Source organism: Dipodomys spectabilis, unplaced genomic scaffold (genome assembly GCF_019054845.1).
Source record: "Dipodomys spectabilis isolate Male_0828 unplaced genomic scaffold, ASM1905484v1 ptg000030l, whole genome shotgun sequence".
NCBI lineage: Eukaryota > Metazoa > Chordata > Mammalia > Rodentia > Heteromyidae > Dipodomys > Dipodomys spectabilis.
The window spans coordinates 10,859,005-10,878,933 of record NW_024870707.1 but is presented as its reverse complement, the minus strand read 5'-3'; the positions used below and the strand labels follow the sequence as shown (position 1 = coordinate 10,878,933).

Below are 19,929 nucleotides of genomic sequence, written 5' to 3'. Positions count from 1 at the left end.
GCCAGGGATTTGTGGTCTTTCAGCAAACACTGAGCTCACTCGGCTCATCATGTCATGCGGGACACAGGCGATAGAGTCGAGTTACTAGGTCGCCCTGAAAGACACCTGTAGTTACCGTCCAAGTTCGGGGACCAGGCAGCTGAAGCAGGGCCCCCAGTCAGTACTGCCTCGGGATGGAGCGCTTTCAGATCCTTCACGGAGGCCTTCACACTCGTTCAAGGTCTTAGGTCAACAGAGGGTGGATCTCACAGAAAAGCTTGCCAGCTTTTGGAAGACATTCTGGTAAGAAAACAATTGGGGCAGCCTGTGAGCGCTCTGGAACGCTGCCCAAACAAGTTTGGGATTCATTTCTTGGGTGACCAAGGGGTTTACTTCTGCCTGGGAAAGGGTTGTGGGGGGCGGGGGGAGGGGGGTTGATCTCTGCTTATTCCATCAAAGCTCTGATCCCTGTTCTGGGAGGAGTGTTGAAATCCTAATCCACTGCCTCAGGGGGCCTCGGCCAAGGCCCGGCCGTCGCCTTGGTGCTGAAGCTGGACGTCGGACATGCTTCCGGCTTTAACCTAGCGCACGCGCAGCAGCGAACTGCCTGCCTAGAGTCGGCCATCCCCCACTGTACATGCGCACTGTGGGGGGGGAGGTGCCTCTCTAAGGCGCATGCGCACTGGTAACATGAGGGGGCGGGGCACTACTGCCCTGGGGAAAACCCCGGGGCCGAGGCCTGAGTGTTGATTGACTCCCAGGACATCCGTGGGATTTGCTGCAAAAGTGAGCGAGGCCCCTAAGAGCCCGACCCGGGTGCCGAATCGGACGGTGGCTGCGAGAGAAGAGACGGCAGCCGGAAGGCGTCCCACTTCGGTCTCGAGGGAGGGGGTCGGGCCGGAGTCCGGGGGGTCGGGGCGGGAGTCCAGGGTGGGCCACAGGACCCGAGCTGGGCCGCTCCTCGAGGACCGGGCCAATGGGGAGCCCCGGTGGAGTCCCGCCCTCGGGGCGGGGCCCTGCGGCGCGGCTTGTAACCTGGAGCGCGGGTCGCAGCTGGAGGTGGAGAAAGTGCTGAGCCCATTCTCCAGCCAGGATGCGCCTGCCCGGCTCTTCTTGGCTTTCCCAGTGTCCTGCGGTGACCTCCGGTGACCCCCGGAAGCCCTCTCGGGGTCCTTCCCACACTCCCTGAGTGACCTCATCATGCTCATGCCTCATCCGGCCCAAGGCCATGTCTCCAGCCCAGACCTCTCACAGGCTAGCCTTCTAGATACTTCCACTAGAAACCTACCCTGGTCCAAGGCCCTCCCAAGCCTGCTCCTCCTTCTGTCCAAGCCACGTCCTCTCACCTTGCAGGGCTCAAGAAAGAAACCTGGCTCCCACTGTGGAGGCCCCCTCTTCTGCCCGACAAGTGCACCCAGTCCCTACTTCTGCCCGTTGTCACCACTCTGTGTGTGTGTGTGTGTGTGCGCGCGTGTGTGCCGATATTGGGGCTTGAATGCAGTGCCTGGGCACTGTCCCTGAGCTCTTTTTTGCTCAAGGCTAGCATTCTACCACATGAACCACAGCTCCACTTCTGGCCTTCTGGTAGACAATTGGAGATACAAGTCTGGTGGATTTTCCTGCCCAGGCTGAGTCATGATCCTCAGATTTCAGCCTCCTGAGTAGCTCAGATTACAGGTATGAGTCACCAATACTGGTTTGTCACCACTACCTCCCTTCAGCACTGCTGCTATAGCTTTCTTCCTTCCTGGCCTCCCTGAAGTCATAAGGACCTCAGTCATTAGGGATCCAGATCCTCCAGCCCAGGCTGTGCTTGCTCTTCTTTCTCAGTGTCCTGTGGTAACCTCTGGAACCCCTCTCCCTTTGAATAATGTATCAACCACATGGTCAGATCTAGGTCTGTGCAGACACACCCCTTGAGTGACCAGAGCCATCCATCCACACTGCCCTTGAAGGCTGCTTACTGTAGTCTCCATTCAGGAAAAGCAGGGTCCCAGGCATTGTTGATCTGGGATCCCTACTGTACCCATCACAACCCTTTCCATCCAGCTCTGGCCTCTTCCACCCTGGGTTCTGCATGTGCCTAACTCTAGTTCATTAGGCCTTAAACTGGCCCTACTGGGGTACCTTTGACATCTCTCTCAGGTGAACTCTTACTCAACCTCAAAACAGCCTTCAGGGCTGGAAATGTGGCTCAGTGGTAGCATGCTTGCCTAGCATGCATGAAGCCCTGGGTTCCATTCCTCAGAACCACATAAACAGAAAAGACCAAAGTGGTGTTGTAGCTCAAGTGGTAGAGCGCTAGCCTTGAGCAAAAGAAGCTCAGGGACTTGCCCAGGCCCTGAGTTCAAGCCCTAAGACTGGGGAAATTCAAAACAAAACAAAACAAAAAACAGGACTGGGAATGTGGGGCTTAGTGGTAGAGTGCTTCCCTAGCATGCATGAAACCCTGGATTCTACTCCTCAGGTACTGAGGAGTAGAAAAGGCCAAAGTGGCACTGTGGCTCAAGTGGTAGAGAGCTAGCCTTGAGCACAGAGAGGTTCAGGGACAGTGCTCAGGCCCTGACTTTAAGCCCCAGGATTGGCAGCAACAACAACAACAAATAAAACCATACACACACACAAAAACAGCAACTCGGCCTTCATCTCTTTTCATACTCACTCACGGTATAGGCTACTGAGCCTAAACATCCTGCCAGAACCTAAGTTAACAGGTTCGGGGCCTACGTCTCAGAACAAGCTTCTCAGAATAAGCCAGTCAGGAGCAAGGGCTGGGTGAAGCATGTGATTCTGAGCAAGTCAGTGCTTTGGCTGGGACTCAGATTACAAAACAAAGGCTTTAGATAAAAGTCCAAGTTTGAACCTGATGATGCCACTCACAGGAAAAGCCCAGCCTGGTGTACAGAGGGCGTCATGAGCCAGTGAGCCAAGAAGTGGGTCCTCTGGGGACATAGAACAGAGAAGCTGCCATCCCTTGAATTGGAGTCTGCAAGCTATGGTCAGTTGCCTGGCCAAAGGAATACCAGGGTTCAGGAGCTCTTTGTCTGGAGAATGGAGGCCTGGCTGAGCGCCAGTGGCTCATGTTTTTTAATCCCTAGTGACTCAGGAAGCTGAGATCTGAGAACTGAGGTTTGAAGCCAGCCCCAACAAACAAATCAGAGACTTTTTTTTTCATGGGGCCTGAAGTCTGGGCCTGGGCGCTGTCCCTCAGCTCTTCAGCTCAAGGCTAGCACTCTACCACTTGAGCCACAGCACCACTTCCGGCTTTTCTTTTTGCTTATGTGGTGCTGAGGAATCGAACCCAGGGCCTCAGGCATGCAAGGCAAGCGCTCTACCACTGAGCCACCTTCTCAGCCCCAAATCAGTGACTCTTATCTCCAGTTAACCAGCAGAAATCTAGAAGTGGAGCTGTGTGTCTCAAATGGTAGAGTACCAGCCTTGAGCAAAAATTGCTAAGCAAAGAGCTCCAGACCCTGAGTTCAAACCCAAGTAATGGCACGAAAGCAAGCAAGTAAGCCTGTCTTGGGAGACAAGGTATCATGAGGCATAGCTAGGCTGTCCTTGACCCCCTAAAAACTCCATCCTTTCCTGTCCCTCGAGGTTCACCCTGCTTTCCCATCTCTGACTTCAGCCCCTCAAGTTTGTTTCCAGGGCTGGGAGATATCCCTAGATATGGCCACCTGTTTCTGAAGACAATTGAAAACTTATTTGTGTCAGCCCTGGGGCTTGAACTAAGGGCTTGGTTACTGTCCCTGAACTTCTTTTTCTGAAGGCTAGAGCTCTACCACTTGAGCCACAACTCCGTTCCCTGCTTTTTTGATAGTTTATTGGAAATAAGAGTCCTGCCTGGGCTAGCTTTGAATTACGATCCTCAGATCTCAGCCTCTTAATTAGTTAGGGTTACAGGCGTGAGCACCGGCACCTGGCTTGTGTTTGTCTTCAATCCACCAGCAGAAAGCTGGAAAGAGAGATGTGATTTAAGTGGCAGAGCACCAGTCTTGAGCAAAAAAGCTAAGGGACAATACCCAGGTCCTGAATTCAAGCCCAATACCAATACACACACACACACACACACACACACACACACACACACACACACACACACACACACACACACACACACACAGTTCTAAGTGGCTTGAATTGGGTGTGGCTTGTGGGCAAATTCTGCTAAGTGTCATGAACACAAGAACGAACTCAAATAACGTGGCTTCTTTATTCCCTGCTGTCCCTTTTTCTCCGTAGAATATTTACACATGGGGCAGGTGAGAGCACTTCACCACCAAATGGGCTGGGGAGTGCGCGCGCAGCGCTAGCACGCGCCGTGGCGCGGGAGAGGTCCTGAGACCTGGGCCGCCTGTGTGGCCCAGGGATCCTGACAAGAGCCGGGCAGTCCGCCTCAGGCCAGGTCGGTGGCAGGCGCGCCCCGCGGCTTGGAGGCCAGGAGGAGGCGCGCGGCCGCGCTCTCGGATTGGGCCAGCAGCCGCTGGTTGTTGTGGCGGAGGCTCCTCACCTCCTCCTCCAGGGCGGCCCGGTCTGCCTTCTCCTGGGGACAGGCGGGGGTTAGGGCGGCCGTCCCCTCCCCGGGCGGCCCTGAGACTCCCTGCCAAGCTCCCTCACCTTCTGCAGGTCCTCCTGCAGCTTCCTCAGCATGGACTCGAGGTGCGAGACCTTCTCCGACAGGCTCCCGGGCTCTGGCCTAGCGGAGGAAGAGCGGAACTCAGCGGGGAGCACAGCAGGGTAGGCTCCCAGGCAGCCTTGAATATCAGGGACCCCCACCCCTATTTTCGGGGGTGGCTGGGCTCTCGTGGAAGGACAAGAGGGGTGGCCACACAGGCATGGGGGTGGGCGATGGGGGTGGGGGCGTGGGGGTGCCTTACTCAGCATCCGACTTAGGCGTTCCCTGGGGGTCCCTGCCGTCTGGCACGGGCTGTCCTGTGGAACAGGGGTGGTGTGGGAGGGGCTGACAGGGAAACAGAGCCCCAGCCCGGCTCCCTTCCCCAGTGCCTGGGGGAGGGGGCGCCTCACCCTCTCGGGACAGTGACTCTAGAATGGTGTTGCAGGTGGAGGCGATCTCTGAGATGGACTGCCACTCGTCCTCCAGGGTTTCGCTGCTGGCCTCCGACATGACTGTGGCCAGAGGAGAGGCCGGTCACCGGGGGAGGGGCGATCCTCGGACCCGCCCTCCTGAGCCCCCCGCTTCCCGACTCACTCTTGCTGATGGAGTTGCGCAGAGACAAGGTCCGTGGCAGGAAGGAGGCCCGCAGCTCTGGGGCCGCTGGCTCCTGGTCTTCAAGGCCGGGAGAGCTGCCTGGCTGGTCCTAGGGGCGGGGCAGGGGGTAGAGTCGTGCCACCCACGTTCCCCTGCTGCCAGCTTCCAGAGCCCCCGGGCCCTGCTCACCTGGGAGGGGGGTGTGTTCCTGCCAGCACTGGGGGCTGCGGGGGCTTTGGCTGTGGCAGCCAGGAGGAGGTCCGGGGTAGTGTTGGGCAGGACTGGCGCCTCGTCTGACAGGGAGCTGGGGAGAGCGGGCGGCTCGCACTGCTGCTTTCCCACCACTGTGTGTGCAGCCCCGCCAGCCAGGGGAGACAGCGCACCTGCGCGGAGACGGTGAGTTCTGGCAGCGCAAGAACTCGGTTCTCTCCTCGGGCAGTTCCCCGGGCCCTGAAGGGCAGCTGCCGTCTTGCAGGCACAGGTGTAGCAGCTGCTTTGTGTGGGACAGCAGGACCACCTCTGGGGTCTCATCCTGCGTGGGCTCCGAGGCCCCCCGCCGGCTGGGCTCCTGCAGAGACAGCGTGTACAGCTCCGAAAAGCTCCTGGGGGTGGGGGCGGGGAGGCAGCGTCAGGCAGGGCTCCCTAGTATTCCAGTGTCCTGTCTCACCAGCCCCAGCCCAGGTGCTGCCAGAGGTTCGATTCCAGGAGGGGAGCTCCCCAAACTCCCTGGCACCCCTGACACATGTACGCCTAGCTACTGCTAGCTGCTGACCATTTTCCAGACCTGCCTCCAAATCCCAGAGCTGGCCGGTGTGCTGGGGCAAATCATTCTGAATGTCAGTCTCTCTGTCTGTGAAATGGAATGCCAGTTCTGCTCTTCGCATGCTATGAATTTGTTTATCAATATTGAGGTTTGAATTCGGGATCTCAAGCTTCCTAGGCTCTACTGCTGAGCCATGCCTCCAATCCCATTTCTTGGCTTTTTTTGTCAGTCGTAAGGCTTGAACTCTGGGCCTCGGCACTGTTCCTCAGCATTTCAGCTCAAGGCTAGTACTCTACCACTTGAACCACAGCACCACTTCCAGTTTCCTGGTGGTTTACTAGAGATAAGAGTCTCATAGACTTTCCTGTCTGTGCTGGCTTTGAACTGCAACCCTCAGATTTCAGCCTCCTGACTAGGTAGGATTACAGGGCTGAGCCACTGACGTCGGGCATTGGCTGGGAATTTTTGAAGCATGTTCCTAGACATTTAAGGTGTTCTGTTCTTGTGGGATTATAAGTGTGTGCAACCTCACCCAGTTCTCCTACTGAGACTCATCAACTTTTCTATTAGGCCTAGCCTGGATCAAAATCCTCCTTATCTTGGCTTTCTTCACGGTTTAGGCTGACAGGCAGAAGTGAGCACACCCTGCTATGGGTAAGACTTTTCTGCCCAGGCTAACCTCAAACTGCCAGTCTCCCATTATCAAGTTCTTATAGGATAACAGGTGTGAGCCACCAGCCTCTGGCTACCAGGAGAGTTTAAACAACACATGCAGTTTAGCATACAAAAGCTGCCTGAGTTTTGTTTTTTTTTTTTTGGGGGGGGGGAGTCAGCCATGGGGCTTGAACTCTGGGCCTGGGCGCTGTTCCTCAGCTCTTCAGCCCAAGGCGAGCGCTCTACCACTTGAGCCATAGCACCACTTCCGGTTTTCTGTGGTTTATTGGAGATAAGAGTCTCATGGACTTTCCTGCCTAGGCTGGCTTTGAACAGCGATCCTCAGATCTCACCTTCCTGAGTAGCTAGGATTACATACTGGTATGAGCCACCAGTGCCCAGCTCTGGGTCGGTTTTAAAAAATCGTAGGAACTATGCTGTTTGGGCGTTTTGTTTGTTTCTGTACTGGTACTGGGACTTAAACTCCAAGCCTCCTGCTCTTGCTTAGCTTTTTGCTCAAGTCTCGTGTTCTATCACTTGAGCCACACTTGTACTTTTGGCCTTTTGTTGTTGTTGTTGTTGTTGTTGGTTGTGGGGCTGGAACTCAGGGCCTGGGTGCTGTCCCAGAGCTTTGCTGCTCAAACTAAAGCTCCACAACTTGAGCCACAGCTCCACTTCCTGTTTTCTGGTGGTGAATTGGAGATTAGAATCTCTAGACTTTCCTGTCTGGGCTGACTTCAAACTGTGATTATCAGCTCTCAGCCTCAAGCTAGGACTACAGGCATGGGCCAACACTTTCACCTTTTTGCTGGTTAACTGGAGATAAGAATCTCACAATGGACTTTTCTGATCTGGTTGGCTAGGATCCTCAGATCTCAGCCTCCTAAGTAGCTAGGATTACAGGCTTGCACCCAGCTGATCTATTGGATTTTTTTTTTTTTTCTTTTTTGCCAGTCCTGGGGCTTGACCTCAGCCTGGGCCATCCCTGAGCTCTTTTGCTCAAGGCTAGCACTCTACCACTTGAGCCACAGCACCACTTCGGCTTTTTCTGTGTATGTGGTACTGAGGAGTTGAACCCAGGGCTTCATGCATGCTAGGCAAGCACTCTGCCACTGAGCCACCTTCCCGGCCCCTATTTGATGTTCCACCCAGCCCGCTGCTGAGCACTCCCACCTCCCCGCGTCCGCTGCCCTGACCTGCGGGGCCGGCCGCTCTCGTCGGGGGGCAGGACGGTGACGCAGGCCTTGGGCGCAGCGCGCAGCAGCTGGGCAGCAGCCTCGGGGCCCAGGCCGGGCAGCGTCTGGCCACACACGCGCAGCAGGCGCGCTCCGGGCCGCAGCCCGGTCGTCTCAGCGAAGGTGAAGCGCTCCACGTGCGTGATGAAGCCCTCGGGGTCCACCTCGAAGCCTAGGCGGCCTTGGCCATCGCGGGGCAGCGCCAGCTCACGTGTCTCGCAGCCGCGGCTCACCAGCTGAGGGACGGGGCAGGATGAGGCGCGGGCACCCCGACGCCAGCCCTTGTGGGGCCCCGTGCGGGGGGACCCACCAAGCTTTCCACGCCTGACGAGGAGACCTTTGGCTCTAGCGCACCCCACAATCTAGTCCTTGGGGCTGTGAGATCAGGGGTCCCTTCGCGGAAGCCGGGTGCCCTGTCAACTCCGCCCAGCCGGGCCCCGCCTGGCCCCCCCCGCAGGAGGCGGGGCTCCGCGGCAGGCTCCGCCCCCGATGCGGGGGGGGGGGGGGCGTCCCGCCCCCGGGCACCCCGCGGGCAGGCCCGGGCCTGCCTCAGTTTCCCTCTCAGGCTCACCTGCAGGCGAGCCACGACCTCGCCTACCGCCTGCCCCGGAGGCCCGTCGAGCCGCAGCGTGATGGCCTCCCCGCGGCCGTGGTACAGGTCCAGCTGCTGCTCCGAGAAGGTCCAGGCCAGGATGTCGCGACAGGCGCAGTTGAAGACCACCCGGCCGTCGCGGGGCGCCACCAGCACCAGCGCCTCGGCCGAAATGCCCAGCAGGCAGGGCACCTCAGCGCCGTCGGGGCCGCCCGCCTCCACCCCCGCCGCCAGCCGCGCCCCGGGCGCCGCGCGCACGCCCCAGGCCAGCGCGCCCGCCGCCTGCAGCTCGGCGCCGGGGCTCCGCGGGCTGGCGCGGCGCCGGCCGCCCAGGGACGGGAGGCCGAAGCGGGAGGCCGAGTCCAGCGACGTGGTGGTCACCTCGTTGGCCGCCAGGTCCTGCAAGTACTGCTGGCGCGTGCGCGTGGCCATGGCGTGGAACTGGCGGGCGTGGCCGGCCGCCTGCTCCCCGTTGAGCGCCTTGGCCAGGAGGAAGGCCCGGAAGTCCGCGTTGGCTGCGAAGGGACCGCCGCCCGGGGGCAACGCGGGCCCAAAGGCCGGGGTGTCCTGCGTGCGGCTCACGGCCACCCTGCGTGGAAGGAGGCCGTGATGAGGAGGGTGTCCAGCATCGGTGCCGATCTCGCAGCAGTGGGAGATCCGAAAGCCACCCGGGCACCCACCTGTAAGAGGTGTGCGGGGTGCAGGGCGCATGCGCGCGCACCACTAAGAACACGTGCTGGAAGTGAGAACGGATCGTGGTGGGGCAGAAGGGCTTGCTGCCAGGCTCCTGGAACACGATGGTCACGATGTCGTTGCCGATGTGGCGTTTCCTCAGGAGCTGTAATCAGATGGTGGGGGAGATGTGGGAGGGGCTGCATGTCCCCAAGCCCCTCCTCACACCAGCAGGGCAACGCTTGGGCTCCTGTGGCTCCCCACCCACCCGCCAACGGCCTGAAGACCTAGGGGGCTGTGTGCACACGCATCTGGGAAGACGCCACCATTGAGAAAGGTTGCCGGGAGTCTGTACAACTCAGGCCAAGACCCATATATTGACACCACCCCTTCCCTCTCCCCCATACAACACCGTCTGTGACTTCCCAGAAGCCCTCCCTCCCCACCCCCCCATCCCCTCACACCTGCTGCTGGTTATTAGGGGTGTAAGGCAGCATGGTTGACACGTGGAACATGATCTCGTGGTCCTGGTAGGTGGTGTAGAGGGAGTGCGTGCCCGTGGAATCCGCTTTGGACCGGAAGTTGGGGATACAGAGGGAGATCAAGGGGAGGTGTGGGTGGCTTGAACCTGCCATCCCTGCCCACAGGGTGAAGGGGGTTCGGGGCAGGGGTGGGAAGCTAGAATGAAGACAGAAGTGAGAATTTCCTCAGAGGAAGGCAGGGAGGGTGCTGGAGAGAGGCTAGATGGTGGGCTGAGCCCTTAAGGAATTCTGGGAGAGTGTGTGTCTCTAAAAACAACTCCCAGAGGCCCTGGATCCCTTCTATCAGGAAGATAGGCTGGCTCTGGAGACTGGGCTTCCGGGATGTGTGAGATGAAGTGGATGGTACCCCCAAACCACCTGGGCCCCGCTAAGGAAATAGGGTACCAGGCCTTGGAGGATACTCCCAGCCCCTCCTCCCAGCCCACAACTGGCTTTTGTACCAGGACTCGCATCCTCAGCCTACTCAAGTCTCAGCCCTCTGCCCCAGCTCCTGCCCAATGTACGAGTGGCAAGGCAGTTGTACCACTGCACATGAGTCGTCCCCCCCCCCCACACCCCAAGTGCCCTCTGAGCCTTACTTTTGGTGTCCAGCTGGGCTCGGTAACTCTCAAAGCCCTTGAGTCGCACTACATCACCCAGCAAGGTGAGGAACTGCATGAAGGCCGCGCCGGCCTCCTGGTTGTTGTACATCTCCTCCTCGGAGCTCTGGCCTGCGCGGCAGTACAGGATACCCACCTTGCGCTGGAAGCTCAGCTGGGGGCCAAGGGGAAGGAGAAGGCAAAGGCCTCAGTCTCCTTCCAGCATCACTCCCGCCATGCCAGGAGGAATGATCTAGACACTGACCTGAGAGGTAGGCTGCTTCAGTGTGTAACACTAATTCCCAGCCCTCTCTGAGCCCCTTCAGTGCCCCCGCCAATCAACAGGGCAGAAGGGGAGAAGTAAGGGGCGGGGGCGGGGAGGGGGAGTGAGGGATGGTTCTCCAGTGGCAATGCAGGAGGTGATGAACAGAAAAGACCCTGAGCTGGGCATAACTATAATCCTAGCTTACACAGGAGACTGAGATCTGAGGATCACAGTTCAAAGCCAGCCTAGGCACATTCATCCATGAGACTTAATCTCCAATTAACCAACCAAAAGTCAGAAGTGGAAGTGTAGCTCAAGTGGTAGAGTGCCAGCTTAGAGCAGAAAAGCCAGGCAAGACTATGAAGGCCTGAGTTCAAGTCTCAGTACCAGCACAGAAGGGAAGGATAAGAGGGAGAAGAGAGGGAGGGAGGAAGGAAGGAAGGAAAGAAGGAACGAAGGAATGAAGGAAGGCCTCTATACAGTCTTCTCACTTCTAATAAATCTCCACATTGTCATCCTTCTAAACTCAAGGCTAGGCCATCCTCTCCCTAGAGGCCAAGAAACTGGGGAATCTCAATCTTCCCCAACTTTCAGTCAGTGATCCTGCTACCTACCCCTGGACTGTTACCTTCCTCTTTGGCCTGAGTGTCCTGCCCTCCAGCCTAGTCAGAGGATCAGCGGGCCACTGTGCCCCTCCATGGAATCCCTCCATGGTGCCCCTCCCCAGTGCCCATGGCACCACAAGAAAGCTTGTCCCATGTCCTTCCCTCCAGAAACTGCATCTGACACGCATTCAGTCTCTAAGCCATTACACGGTGTTTGTTACTTCAGCCCAGAAAGCCTTGCTCAACCTGCCTGCCCAGAAAATACCAGCTCATGCTGGCCAGCTTGTGCTCTTGCATTTCTTCCATGGTGAAAAACCTTGGTCAAGAAAGGACTATGAGAAAGCTGGGTGCCGGTGGCTCACGCCTATAATCCTAGCTGCTTAAGTGGCTGAGATCTGAGGATCAAGGTTGAAAGCCAGCCTGGGTAAGAAACTATGAGACTCATTTCCAATAAACCACTTAAAAACTGGAAGTGGTGCTGTGGCTCAAGCAGTAGAGCACTTGCCTCTAGCTGAGGCACTTGTCCCGAGCAGCGCAGGGACAGCGCCCAAGCCCAGAGTTCAAGCCCCATGACTGACAAAAAAAGAAAAGAAAGGACTGTGAGGCCCAGGCATTGGTGGCTCACTGTATAATCCTAGCTACCCAGGAGGCTGAGATCTGAGAATCACGGTTGGGAGCCAGCCCAGGAAGACAAATCTAAGACTCTTAGCCCCAGTTAACCAACAAAATGCTGAAGTGGAGGTATGACTCAAGTGGTAGAGCACCAGCTTTGAGCAGAAAACAAAACTTGAAGCCCAGAGTTCAAATTCCAATACAATACACACACACGTATACACAGAGTATCAGTATCACCCTGAGCTCTACAGACTCTGCACACACTCCTTTCACTGACTCCTGTTCCATTTCAACAGTTTCCTGTGGGTCTCTCCTAGAAACTATCCACTATGAACCTATCCCAGCATCCAGTCTGATATCAAGAAGGTATGAGATGTGTTTACTGAGTGACTGATGGCGACTGATCAACACACAGGAAGAGAGTCAAGAGACAGTGGGTAGCTTCTGGCTCAGGGTTAGGAAGGAGCTCCAATTAGCCTGACTGTCCCAGAGCAGGACAGGCAACTCTAAGAAGGAACCAACACTTCATTTGAGAGAAGACCAAGCAGTGCTGCAAGACAAATTGGCCAAGAACGATGAAGTAACTAGATGCAGTGGGGCCCATCAGACCAGGGCTTCTAAAATGCTGTGGTCTTCAAAATGCCGTGTAAATCAGTAAGCCTATACTGGGATGCCACAATCTACCTCTCTGCCTCCTTGCCTTCCTCTTTCTTTTTTCTTTTGTCAGTCCTGGGGCTTGAAATCAGGGCCTGGGCACTATCCCTGCTCTTTTTCTCAAGGCTAGCACTCTACCACTTGAGCCACAGCACCACTTTTGGCTTTTTCTGTGTATGTGGTACTGAGGCATCGAACCCAGGGCTTCGTGCATGCTAGGCAAGTATGCTATCACTAGGCTACATTCTCAGTCCATAGGGTTTTTATTTAACTGTATTTTGTTTTGTCTTTTTTTGGTACTGGAGAGACTGGACCCAGGATGCTGCACTTGCTAGGCAAGCACTTTGCCACTGAGCTACATCCCAGCATTGCTTTTTTTTTTTTTTTTTTCTTTTTCCCTGTTGGTCATGGGGCTTGAACTCTGGGCCTGGGCGCTGTCTCTCAGTTCTTCAGCTCAAGGTGAGTGCTCTACCACTTAAGCCACAGCACCACTTCCAGTTTTTTTGGTGGTTTATTGGAGATAAGAGTCTCAGGAACTTCTCTGCCTGGACTGGCTTTGAACTGCAATCCTCAGACCTCAGTCTCCTGAGTAGCTAGGATTTACAAGGGTGAGACACAGGCGCCCAGTCAGAATCTGCATTTCTAACAAAATTCAAGGTACTATAGAGGCTGTGTGGTGCAGCCCCTATTTTGACAAGCAAGGCTCCAGATGACCTCTGGTCTTTCCCTCTGGAACATTGGAGGTGAACCAGCTCTGGGGTCAGTGCCCAGTTCAAGCCCGAGGTCAGGGAGGCCGGCTGAGGTCAGATCAGGACTACTTCCTTCCCTTCCGGCCACTCACCACCTGTTCATCCAGCGTAAGCAGCGTGCGTGGCACCTTGGGGGAAGCTGAGCCTAGGCGCAGGCAGGTGGGGCTCAGTCTTGGCGCCACGTGTTCCAGAAGCTTCCTTGGAGATAGGCCCTTTGGGGGCCCTGGTGGCAGTGCATCTTCCGAGATGGTGCCTCGGAGGGTCCGGAGCTGAGAAGGAGGTGTGAGAGGGCTCAGGATCTGAACAGGCTGTGGAGGAGGTGTCCCCCGGCCGGATCCCGGGGTCCCTGCCCACCTGTGTGGTCCGCACGATGATGCGGTAGCTGTGCACGGTGCCCCCTCCGCTGCCCTCTTTCTCCTCCCGCCGCAGGCTCACAGCCACGGGGCCCAGCACCTCGTCCATCCCGAAGAAGTTCTGGTGTTCTGGAGAGAGGGGGCCGGAATGGGCGCTCGTTCCCATCCCCAAGCGACCCACCTCCACCCTGCTCGGCCACGCCCACCACGAAGTCCCGCCTCCGGTAGCCAATCGCACCAGTGTGGACGAGGTTAAGTCCCGCCCCGCCCGGCCCGCCCCGCCTTCCCGCGGGGCCGCCCCGCCCAGGGCACATGCATTCTTCCAAAGCTGGGGGGTGAGGGGAGGGGAAGGAATGCCTTTCCCTCAGCAATGGCCAGAAGGTTCCTAAATGCAAGGAACTCAGTCACAGAAATGTAGATAGGAAATCTCTTCCCAGCCAGGAGGGCTGTGAGGATGAACCAGATCAGAGGACATGCGGGCCAGGCTGTGGGAACTAGGGCTTGGAGGTGGGCCAGCAGCTCTCTAACTCAGCTTCTGTTTCTTTGTTGTTGTTGTTGTTGTTGTTGTTTTGCCAGTCCTGGGGCTTGAACTCAGGGCCTGGGCACTGTCCCTGAGCTGCCTTTGCTCAAGGCTAGCACTCTACCACTTGAGCCACAGCGCCACTTCCAGCTTTTTCTGTTTATGTGGTACTGAGCAATGGAACCCAGGGCTTCATGCATGCTAGGCAAGCATGCTACCGCTAACCCACATCCCCAGCCCCTCCTGTTTCTTCTTATGGCCACTATGACAGGAAATAGCCCACACAGACCCTACTGTGAGCACCTTCCCGGCCTGTCCCCTGGCCTGCCAGCTCCTCTTACCTTTGCCGAAGAAATACTTGCGGTAATACCCAGCGCCCAGGTCCGCGTGCTCCAAGCTGTAGGCTGCTGTTCGGTTCTGTGGCTCTTCCAGGACCGACACGGAAGCATTGGGCAGTGCGGGAGGCACTGGTGGGGGAACCAGACCACCTAGGCCTAGCTCCCCCTCACCCCCAAGCTCACTCACAAAGCCAGGTGCCCCAAGTAGCAGTTCTGAGCTGGCAGCTTGGTTCTCAGCGGAGGCTGGAGTCCCAGAGCCGGCCTCTGAGTGGCTCCCTGTCCCCTGTGGTCGTGGAGCCCAATCAAAGAGCAAACTCTGGACGTCATAATGAGCAAACCACCGGGGCTCCAGCACTGGTGGGAAGGTGGGCTCTGGTTTCTCGGCTGGCAGTCCCAGCAGGGCCAATGGGTCCGTGAAAAGCCGGGTGGGAGTTGCGGTAGGACGGCTGGCCTCCTCATGGCTGTGGGCCCGGGCCCGGGGACTGGCTGGTGTAGGAGGCCGGGCCTCACCTGCATCACTGCCAGTTCGCAGGAGTGGGCCCCGGGTTGGGGTTGGCCTTGGTTCAAAGGTGAGTGGTGTCAGTGGAGGTCGGGCTGGTTGGCGGAGCTTACGGGCAAAGAGGTCATCAGTGGGTGCAGGGGCCATGCCCCTCCGAGGGCTCCCCACACCGCCAGCCCACATGGACGTGATCTGTGGGCCTGACTCTCTGAGGGCCGGGACGCATTGGCGGCACGGTGCTTGGTGCACAGCCTGCAGGCTGAGGTTGCGGCCGCAGATCCTGTCCTGAAGGAAGAGGGGGCTATTCACATGGGCCTGGGGAGAAAACAGGAACACAGGCCCCCAGCCTGGTCCTCCACCACCCTGGCTGGCTTCCGGCCCCCTCCAAGACCATCAAAGCTGCTTCCGCTTTCCTGGCCACTTCCTTGTCTGCCTAGAGCTGAGGTTTCCAGCCCCCTCCCAGGCTTAGTAGTGGGAGGCAGGCCAGAGGCTGGCCTGTGGGACTTTGGCCTTGAGGGTCCCAGAGCCCGGGCAAAACTTAGCTACCAAGGTCTCCAGTTCCAATCCACACACCTTTGGCTGTGGCCTGGGCCCAGCGATGGTCCTCACTGTAGCCCAACTGGACAGATAACTCTTCTCGGATGGGATGGAAAACCCACAGGGCTACTAGTATCTGGGTCCTGCCCTCTTGACAAAGGGAGGACGTCCTGTCCCCAGAGACCTTCCTCCCTGCACCTCCCACTTCCTCCAGGGTCCCTGAGGAGCTGAGCACCCAAGGCCTGCTCTCAATGCCCTGGCTCCTACATGTAGCCTCAATGCTTCAAGGATACTGGCTCCTGGGGATGGCTGCAGGGCAGCAGGGAACAGCAAGAGGACTTCCTGCAACTCAGGAAATGGCCCCAACTCTGGGCCCAGCCCCCTGCCTGGCTTCCACATCCTGAGGAAGGTGCTGGGGTCACACCAGCTCAATCATGGACTCCAGGGCACCCTGGCCTGAAGGACAGGCCTAGGCTTCCCCTCTCACAGGTTACTGTGCAAGAAAGAGGATAAGGCGGACTGGGCCCCTTTGCTGGAACGAGGGTCCATAGGACCTCTGCCTCCCTGGTCTGCACCCAGTGTAACAGAAGGCCAAACGGAGGTGCAGATAAGCAAACAATTCCAGAAAGCAATAAGAGCGATTCTGTGTTAGAGCTCACATGTGAGCCTCGTCCTCTCCGTGTGTGTGTGTAGGTGTAGGGCAGGTGGGGGTTGGGGCCAGTTCATGTCCTCACAGGATGTAAGAGTGACACACTCAAGGCCCTTGGGGCCTACTAAGTGCGGAAATGGGGGGAGGCTAGAGTCAGGTGTGAGGGTAGTGTGAGACCACGACAGAGTGAACCACGGGTGAACCACAGATGGGTGGGCAGGTAGGGCGGGGCCAGTGTGGGTGTAGACATGGTCTGGTAAGTCTTCATATATTACCCAGTGACATCTCCGGGGGCTGGGCCAGAACTGAGTGAGGGGAGGGGCTCCATGCACCCCTCAGCTGGGCCTCCAGAACCAAATAAGGGTAAGCCTCCAAAGCTCAGGGGGCCTCCTACCTTGGTTTCTCTGAGGACAAGCTCTCAGGCTGACCTAGAACCTCTATTTCCTCATCTCTAAACAAAGGGTTAACTTTTCCTACTTTTTCCCACGACTGCTGAGTGACTGAAAGGAGGTTGAAGCCCGTGAAGCTGGTCACCTGTGTGCAGAGCTCAGTCCCCAGCCCCGAGTGCCAAGCTCTGACCCATGCAGGCTTGGGCCTGGGCTACAGAGAAGCTCAAGGAGGGTGTCTGTTCGGGCCCTGACCCTGTGGGTTGAGCTCTGTACACGTGTGAGTGTGCAGCTCGCGAGCATGAGCTCTGAATGTGTGCAGCCCAGCCCTTGGGCTGCCTCTTGCTCTGGCCTGGTGCCCAGCTCTTGGCCCTGTCTTAAGGGGTGTTCTCGGGCTCTGCCCCCCATCCCACGGCTTCACACAGGGTCCATTGAGGCCAGGACATTCCTTGTAGCCTGTGTCACTGGGGGGGAAGGGGGGCTGCCCCGCCCCCACAGATCCGGAAGGCCTGGCTGCCCCAGGAGAAGGCGCTGGAAGCTTCCCAGCACATCTGGAGGTCATGACCCTGTTTCTACTGCCAGGGGGCGCGACAGATGTTTCCTTCCAGGCCAGGAGTGGAGGACGGGAGGGGAGCAATGTGTGGAAAGGCTAAGGAGGAGGTCTCCCAGGGAGAAAGGGGAACCCCAGAATAGGGGGAGCCCCCCACGCCCTGGGCAGCAGGAGCACTTGCCAGAATCATCAAGAAAAGCCGGGAGCCGGTGAATCCTCTCAGCTCACCGGCCGGGCCGGGCTGTCATGCCGGGAAGGGAGTGGGAGCCGCCGGCCAGAGCAGGGGATTGGACACGCGGACTCCGGACGGAGCTGCAGCCAGAGGGAGGCAGGGCGGTGCGGGTGGCGGGGATCCCCGTCCCTCCCACCACCGAGTCTACAGCCAGGCCACCTCGTTCCCTGTCTGGCCCGACCAGTTATACCTTCAGCCCCCTGCTCCCGCTGTACCTCTGGGGGTCCCGTCTGGCCTTCACCGCCGCCTCCCGCGCCGGGTCCGGCTGTCTGTTCTCCCGCTACGGCTCTGTGAGCCGGCTCCGCCTGGGGGTGTGGCCTGAAGGGGCGTGGCCTGGAGGGGGCGTGGCCACGGCGAGCCGTCCAAGGCGGGAAGCACCGCGGGCGGGATGCCTTGCCTGGACTTGGTCATCCCCGCATGGCCGGAGGCCAGGACAGCCATCGGGCCTCCAACCATCCTTCTAACTCGCTGCCACCTGGCAGAGAAACCGAAACGAATGCACAGACAGATGGGGAGGGCCAGAGGAGGCCACCTAGTGTCCAGCCCTCGGTGGCGGACAGCAGGTGCTCAGGCACTGGGGCTACTCCTTGAGTTACGTCGTTACACATGCTGTCTCATTCCCTTGGGGTTGGGCATGATCACTGAGGTTAGAACTCAAGGCCTGCTCATCAAGCCCCCCCCCTTTTTTTTTTGGTCAGTCCTTCTCTCTCCCCCTGCCTTTTTTTTTTTAATCAGTCCTGGAGTTTGAACTCAGGGCTTGGACACTGTTCCTGAGCTCTTCAGCTCAAGGCTAGCACTCTACCACTTTGAGCCACAGCTCCACTTCCAGTTTTCTGGTGGTTAATTGGAGGTAAAACATTTCATGGACCTTCTTTTTGTTGTTGTTGTTGTGGGGCCTGAACTCTGGGTCTGGGAGCTGTCCCTAAGCTCTTCAGCTGTAGACTAGCACTCTACCACTTGAGCCTCAGTCCCACTTCCAGCTTTTTCTGCTTATGTGGTGCTGAGGAATCGAACCCAGGGCCTCGTGCATGCAAGGCAAGCATGCTATCACTGAGCCACCTTCCCTGCCCCTCATGGACCTTCTTATCCAGGCTGGTTTTGAACCAGGATAATCAGATCTCAGCTTGCTGAATAGCTAGGATTACAGGCGTGAGCAACCAGTGCCCAGTTCTCTGCCCCACCCCACCCCTTTTGTATTTCACTCCACCCCTTTTGTGTGCAGGTCTTGGGTCCTGAACCTGGGTACTGTCCTTGAGCTTTTTTTGCTCAAGGCTTAGCGTTCTATTAATTGAACCACAGCTCCACTTCCTGCTTTCAGTAATTAATTGGAAGAATCTCATGAACTTTACTGCCTGGCTTTGAACCATGACCTCAGACCTCAGCCTCCAGAGTAGCTAGGATTATAGGCCTGAGACACAGGCACTGGCTTCCCTAGCCCTTTTCGTTTTTTGGTCAGTCCTGGGGCTTGAACTCAGGGCTTGGACACTATCCCTGAGCCTCTCTGTGTTTAAGGCTAGTGTTCTACCACTTGAGCCACAGCACCACTTCTGGCTTTTTCTGTTTGTGTAGTACTGAGGAATTGAACCCAGGGCTTTGTGCATGCTAGGTAAGAACTCTACCACTAAGCCACATTCTCAGCCCCTTGCAATCTAGCATTTTGCTAGTTAATTGGAGATGGGGTCCTAGACTTTTCTGCCCAGGCTGGCTTCCAACAATGATCTTTCAGGTCTCGGCCTCCTCAGCTAGGATTAAGAATGGGAATTCAGACTATCTGTGTGTGGTGTGTGTGTGTGTGTGTGAATCCAGCCTATTTGTGGTGTGTGTGTGTGCGCATCCACACTAGGGCTTGAATGCAGGGCCTAAGCACTGTCCTTAGCTTTTTTGCTTAAGACTAACACTCTACTAGTTGAGCCACAGCTCTACTTCAGCTCTTTGGTGATTAACTAGAGATAAAATCTCATAAACTTTCCTCCCCAGGCTGGCTTTGAACCCTGACCCTCAGATTTCAACCTCCTGTAGCTAGGATTGCAGGAGTGGGCCAGTAGTACCTGGCAAGCGGGTTTTTTTTTTTTTTTTCTTTCAGTCATGGGTCTTGAACTCTGCGCCTGGGCGCTGTCTCTCAGCTCTTCAGCTCAGGCGGGTGCCCTACCACTTGAGCCACAGCGCTACTTCTGGTTTTCTGGTGGTTAATTGGAGATAAGTCTCATGGACTTTCCTGGCCAGGCTGGCTTTGAACTGCAATCCTCAGATCTCAGCCGTCTGAGTAGTCAGGATCACAGGAGTGAGCCATGGATGTCCAGCCCATTTATTCTTAAAACATCTTACATGGGGCTGGGAAGGTGGCTCAGTGGTAGAGCGATTTGCCTCGCATGCATGAGGCCCTGTGTTCGATTTCTCAGCACCCATAAACAGAAAAACTTGAGGGTGGCTCTGTGGCTCCAGTGGTAGAGCGCTAGCCTTGAGTTTAAAAACTCAGGGACAGTGCCCAGGCCTACCTAGAGTTCAAGTTCTACAACCAACCAAAACAAAGAAACAAACACCTTACACAGGTCCTGTGGTCTAAGGTTGGAACAACTGAGGTTCAGAGGCCTAGATCGAGGCAGACAAACGTGGGAGCCGCTAGACCTAGAGTCCTTTGACTACACAGGGACACGGAACCCAGCAATCTTTACACGAAGCCTTGTGAGGGGAACAGGCGTGTGGGGAGGGGATCTATCTCATCCAATCCTCACCTTGAGCTGACCTTCACG

General features: G+C 57.1%; 1 protein-coding gene across 6 annotated transcripts; it reads right to left on the bottom strand.

The window, feature by feature from the left end:
* Positions 1 to 4,176: 4,176 nt before the first annotated feature.
* On the bottom strand, positions 4,177 to 17,472 carry Sipa1 (signal-induced proliferation-associated 1). Of its 6 annotated transcripts, none has more exons than XM_042676038.1 (17): positions 17,395 to 17,464; positions 17,129 to 17,259; positions 14,330 to 15,110; positions 13,470 to 13,597; positions 13,208 to 13,384; positions 10,228 to 10,402; positions 9,572 to 9,675; positions 9,116 to 9,273; positions 8,415 to 9,024; positions 7,805 to 8,079; positions 5,575 to 5,793; positions 5,381 to 5,495; positions 5,192 to 5,300; positions 5,008 to 5,109; positions 4,860 to 4,914; positions 4,600 to 4,678; positions 4,177 to 4,525 (listed from the first exon to the last, which is right to left on the bottom strand). In XM_042676038.1, exons 2-17 carry the CDS (start codon positions 17,135 to 17,137, stop codon positions 4,379 to 4,381), a joined length of 3,243 nt encoding a protein of 1,080 aa, XP_042531972.1. In that variant the 5' UTR covers positions 17,138 to 17,259; positions 17,395 to 17,464; the 3' UTR covers positions 4,177 to 4,378. The 6 variants fall into 6 exon arrangements, 5 of the variants coding, with proteins under 5 accessions (XP_042531972.1, XP_042531973.1, XP_042531976.1 ...); XM_042676039.1 differs by having other exon boundaries at positions 17,370 to 17,456; XM_042676042.1 differs by lacking the exon at positions 17,129 to 17,259 and having other exon boundaries at positions 17,395 to 17,472.
* Between the last annotated feature and the right edge of the window lie 2,457 nt (positions 17,473 to 19,929).